Source organism: Electrophorus electricus, chromosome 16 (assembly GCF_013358815.1).
Source record: "Electrophorus electricus isolate fEleEle1 chromosome 16, fEleEle1.pri, whole genome shotgun sequence".
Lineage (NCBI taxonomy): Eukaryota > Metazoa > Chordata > Actinopteri > Gymnotiformes > Gymnotidae > Electrophorus > Electrophorus electricus.
This window is the reverse complement of record NC_049550.1, coordinates 3,833,681-3,839,680: the sequence shown is the minus strand read 5'-3', so window position 1 is coordinate 3,839,680 and position 6,000 is coordinate 3,833,681. Positions and strand designations below refer to the sequence as shown.

At 47.1% G+C, this 6,000-nt stretch overlaps 1 protein-coding gene across 2 annotated transcripts in view; it reads right to left on the bottom strand.

The window, feature by feature from the left end:
- pard3ba (par-3 family cell polarity regulator beta a) overlaps positions 1-6,000 on the bottom strand; it is a 112,148-nt gene that overhangs the window by 6,487 nt on the left and 99,661 nt on the right. For both annotated transcript variants that reach the window (XM_035535116.1, XM_035535117.1), the window contains exon 22: positions 1,003-1,073. In XM_035535116.1, the coding sequence (XP_035391009.1) occupies positions 1,003-1,073 (71 nt within the window). The remainder of the gene's footprint in view (positions 1-1,002; positions 1,074-6,000) is intronic.

The following is a 6,000-nucleotide window of genomic DNA, read 5'->3' as shown; positions in this document are numbered from 1 at the left end:
ACACAGATGGAGGTGCAAAAACAGACAGACATGCACACGCAACCACACACGGCGAGGGGAAACCAGACAGACCTGGTGTTAACAGCAGAGAGACAGCATAGCTACAGGAGTAGCGTAAGGTTCAAACCTGGTTTAATATCGGCCAGGACGCCAAGACAGGAGCTGCCATTGAATACCTGATTCAGAAGTACATTTTGTTTTGCTGCTGTCATGGTAAACAATATTAAATGTGTGTTGTTTCCTAGTCTTTTTTGCAATGGATTTATGCAGCAGCTAATTCCACCCAAGCCTGCCTAGTGCCTTACGATTGTGACGCCATCGTATAGCCTAATTCCCCACTCTATAACTCACCTGCATATTAATTGACATGCTTTCATTGTTTTCACAGCTGATTAGCTACAGGCCAGAATGAATTAAAGGCATAATTACCACAGCCAGTGTACTGGCCATGAATACGATTAGCCAAGGTTTTGTTCTCAAATTGCCTTTGTTATTCAGACTGCTTATTCTGAAGAGCCTCTGTTATGGTCACCTGACCATTGTGTGTAGCTAACCAAGGACCCAGTGTACAGGCCGCGATAAGAATCGGAGAGACGGGATTTAAACTACTTTAGCGAGCGCCAGATGTAAACACACAGATCACTATCTGCGCTCAGACAGGTGCAGCTGCTCATTCAGTGTGTTCAAAAAACACCCCCTCCCACCCCCCGTTCTCCTACGGAAAGCTTTACCTGATGGGCCCCGAGATGGGAGAGCGTCCCCGTTGGGGAAGACCAGCCAGGGATGAGCTAGCTCCCAGACAACAACAAACATTCAAGATTAAAGTTTGGGGGCGGGGTGGGCTGGGGGTGGTGAGGGAGGATTAGAGTACGGCTGTGAGTGCACAGAGTCTAGGTCCAAGTCTAACGCTCATTGCTGTTTGTATAACATCCAAAAAAGGAATTTTTTGTGAGGCTGGGGACATCGATGATGGACACACACACGCACACACAACCTTCTTACCTGGGGACAGATGCATACTGTCGATCAACATCTTCATATCTTGGGGCCATACGGGATTCTGGACCTCTTATCTGTGTGGAGGAAACAAAGCACTGGTCAGCAGATCCACACAGAGAGAGCTGAAGCCAGACAGGTGATGCTAGAACATCTCATTTTTATTCAGTGCCTATAAAGCAAACCTTCACACGATCGGCCCCAAATCTGCCACCCTTTCATGCCTTGGTTGGAACTGGCCTCCCCCCTCAACTCCAGAAGCCCAAAGCCCTGCAGGAATCCAATACTGATCCAGGTAAGCAGGGCGTTTGGGAGCATCTGCACATCTAGGCCAGGTGTGTAAGTGCTGGACATCTGCACATCCAGGCCAGATGCACGAGTGCTGGACATCTGCTCATCCAGGCAAAGCGCTTGAGTTGAGTGGTGGACAGCAGAACTCCAGGAGAGGAGCCTACCAATGGTTTCCGACTGGCTTCGACACCAGACATGTCTGCTGCTACTATTAAACGCAGGCTCAGGAAAACCTTGCATATGGACAGCACTAGGCATATTTAACACAAGGATTAATCAACTTGAATTTTTTGGCAGGGAGGGGGGAGTTTAGCCTGCTAGCTAGGATTAATATTGCCCTACAAATTAATTCTCCATGTTTTGCATCTAAATCAAGATTAAGATGATTAATGTTGTTCTGGAGCAAAAAAACCCTGCATCGCTTGTGTAGTAATCTAACGTGCATTTTCTAAAACACAGACTGGATAAACTGAGACAGTGTGGTATAAAATGATCCAATGTGGTATAAGATGATTCAACATGGAACACCGATATATTTCCGAACGTTTGGAAGTTTTCTGTCAGTCATTGGCAGTGCTATGGATGCAATCCATACTTTGGAAAGCCACAAACTTTTGTATCAATCAGTCAAGTCTGCTGCTCCCTCCTATCCCCCTCAGTGGGGACTGGGGTAGGATTATGGCGGGATTTTGGTGGGATTTGCGATTTTCTGGCACCTGGATCCTTCACCTGAGTCTGTGTTCACATAATGTATAACACTTACCCACAGTCTCCCTTCGAACCCGCTGATGCCGTTGGATCTCTTGACAGTGCCGCTAGCATTGCAAATACAGGCTGTGGGGTGTAGACTGGGTCAATAAAATATCTCTAACGTCATTCCTGTTTTCTGTTGCCTTTGTTTCCTCTTGTGGGAGTCCCACTCACCATTATAGAGACATTCCGTTATTTTAAACAAGTAATGTGTTCACATTGTGTCTGACTCTGTGTGACTCTCTCTCTCTCTCACACACACACACAAACATTGTGTATAGGTCTCACAGAGGTTTAAAAAAATTACCCTTGAATTCAGTTTCAGTGATTCACCCTGGAGATAGCTAGTGAGTCATGTGTTTGAAGCAGAGTTGCTGGGTTTCTGTGGAGTGATTCACCTGAACAAACTGCACTGCAGAACACGCGTCCGTCCATGTTAAACTGCAACCATAACCAACATTATGGCTGCAGTTTAACATGGATTTCTACTACAAATGACCAATTACAACAGGATCAAATCCATTGCACTTGTTAAAACAACATTTTCACAAGTTGGTATTTTCATGTTCTCTATGGAAATTCAGTGGAAATAGTAGATATACATGCTTAATCGTAAATTACAGAGTAAATTGCATCTAATCGTGTAGGCTCCGTTGTCTATTAAATCTTGGTAAAGCATGTCCTCTACATTTGTGCTTTGATTAATAAAGATTGAGTCATGAGTGATTCTTCCAGCTCCAATTAGGGTTACCTTATAGCTTACAGCACTCACAGATATGTAAAAGACACTAACACACACACACACACACACACACACACACACACACACACACACACACAAACTCTGGTCTTTTGGAACCAAAAATTCCGCGTTCACGGCAGCTTTCACTTCTCATTATTTTTTCTAAACAAGCGTCTGTTTTCCGGGCCCCGTAACAGAGCAGCTCCGTTACACCCAGCGCTACGCCCATCATCAGTCCCGGTGCTACACCCATCTTCATGCCCAGTGCTACACCCATCTCCAAGCCCAGTGCTACACCCATCTTCAAGCCCAGTGCTACACCCATCTTCAAGCCCAGTGCTACACCCATCTTCATGCCCAGTGCTACACCCATCTTCAAGCCCAGTGCTACACCCATCTTCAAGCCCAGTGCTGCACCCAGTTTCAAGCCTAGCACTAAGCCCAGTCCTAAGCAAACTCTTATGCCCGTCTTCTCTCAGCAAGCGAGACCTGTGCGAAGCCCAGCCATCTGCAATGTCTGACGGAGATACGAAACAAAGGCTGCACCTTTTCTGTCGTCTCCATTCACCACCAAATGGCTCAGATTCTCACATTCATGGCACCACTAAACCTCCATTAGAACTTCTTACCCATTATGAAATGGTCCAGGCTCATTAAAAGTCACCCTGAGGCCTAATTCCATGCGCACAAAAAAAACCAAAACAGAGCGACAGAATGTACTCATCATGAGTCTGGATCAACCACAGGTGTAGTCAATTCCATCCTTTAAGTTTATTCGTTCATTCTCCACTCTCCATTCTCCATGCAATCAGAAGTCTTTTCAGAGGTCTTTTCCGCTAACTATGCATGGCACGCTGGCGATTCGAATTCTATAAACCTCGGATTCCATTCGCCTGAGCCCAGCTTTGCATTTTGAAGTCAAGGTGGGATGCAGGTGTTGCCTGACCCATGCCCGTTCGCAGGGCACACCCCCTCCTCCTTCTCCGTATCCCCTGGGGCAATATGTATGGGCTCGATGCCCTCCATTGCCCCCGAACACTCGTGGTCGCCTCGCGCTTGTTAGTGGCAGATGGCGCAGGCCATTTCGAGAGAGTAATTATGGCGTGGGGCTGGTGGGAGGCTGGTCGTGACCGGGGAACCAGCCGCCTCTGAGCCGGCTTCCCATGTGCTGCAGCGAGGATACGGCAATGCTAAAGCAAGCCTGCCGCTACGCTACGGTAACACTATGGCGATGCTGAACCAGCTCCGGGACCTCGGGCTGAGCTGTGGGACAGGCCACCTCTCGCCATCGATGGCAGGCCGTCTCGCTCCTACATGCCGAATTCTTGTGAAGGTTTTGGATGCTCGAAGACGTCTGCGCAGGCCCCGAGCCCGCCATGGGAGCCCGCCGTGACTCAACAGATACGAGTCTCGGCTCACGCTCACTCCGACGCCCAAGCGATTCTCCTTCAAAACTTTCCACCAGCAGCCCGTTAGCTGGGTTTATTGGCTCATAAGTCACTACGGGGGAGTCCCAAAATGGATGGCAACCTGGCTCTGATATTCCCCTGATGTAATTCCCTGGATACACAGATTTTGATAAGGACAACAAAAAGGCAACAGTGTGTTTTGATATATAGACAGACAGACACACACACACACACACACACACACACACACACACACACTTGCTGCTTTTGTCCTTAATAAAGGCTGCTCACAGGAATAGGTGTGACTGGATTGTAGGAGGTGAGGAGGAATGACTCACTGGCTTGCTCTCACTGGGCTTTGTAGGGACACGCTACTGCTATGTTTTCATGTCTTAGGAACATTGTTAAGACACAGGCCTACTAGCTGGCGCTGTAGAGATTCACCTCACAGCCTCTCACCGCTCCAACTGCCGACACACTGCTGTCATGCTCGCCTGTCAGAGACGGGCAAGTGTGTTTAAATTAATACTTTGATCTAATAAGACCTGACAGAACCATGGTGCTAGTCTCAAGTTCCTCTGAGACTAGGAGGAAAGGATGACAATCACATTGATGACCATCTTAATTCTCTCCTCTCACCCTCTATTCACGGGTACATGGCAACTGATTGAGTTCCACAACATTTATAGCTCATGGAAAGAAAAAAAACAAAACAAAAAAAAAAAAACATCCTTTTAAACCTGGAGCTACTCAAAGTGCTGCTGGCAACGCTACTGAAAACAAGTCAAGCCATTTTTTGTTACTCTTCTTAAGCGGTGCAAAATATGACTTCTTCTGCTTTGAAGTCACTGGGAAGCGCTGACCTCTTTCCCCATACAAATGTTATTTTTCCGAACATTATGGGAAGAGACATTCACATTGGTTGAGTTCACACACCCACAGGTTCACCTATGTGTTAACGATGGTTGCAATTTTAATTGGATTGGTGAGCTGCGTCGACGGCAGAACGTGAGTGCAGTTGTTTAACCGAGATGTTTCTGTGGTGTTCGCACCGCAAGCTCTGCTGTTTCAGCTGTCTCCGCTCTGGCTAACCAACCCACCCCTGAAGAACACCTCTGAGATGCAGCCACACCTAGAGTGGGAATTTCAGTGTTTTCCTTCTGTTGGAGGATGGGAATTTTTCAAGGCCACGGCCCCAGATCCTGCCTGGCCCACCTCCTCCTAATGTTTTTATCTCGTCTTGATTTGTTTATTCTTTGTTCACTTTGTTCTCCTCTGTGCTTTTTCTGCCTTTACAAAGCGTCACTGATGCCACGTCTTCTCAGCATCGCAGTCGTCCTCCTGAGTATTGGCCGTGAGAGTCGTCCGCTGACATCATTCTCATCTGCGTCACCTTTGATGCTCGGTAACACCGCAGAGTCCACAGCTCTGATGGGGTGCCACAGAATGGCAACACATTCCAACAGAATGTGAATCTCATGTTTTATTCATAAAAGGCCCAGCTCAAGCAACATTAACGCAATTTATTAACACAGAAGAGTTCAGAAATAAAAGTGTAACAAACGAAACAAATGCATTGGTACTTTCACTCACACCTTGCGCAGTCTGGTGCGGAAAAAGCCGAGGAAACGCTTCGACAGCAAACATTTTTTCACCTTGCATCTCTCTCTACTACTTATTTCCCTATTAAGCGAAGTGTAATTACAGTGCGGTATAATGAGAAAAAGCATGCCATACTTTCAACTCACCCTGCCCACCCATCATTTGGTATAACGCAGAAATGGAGGCAGGGAAGGCCTCTTGTCTGCCTCA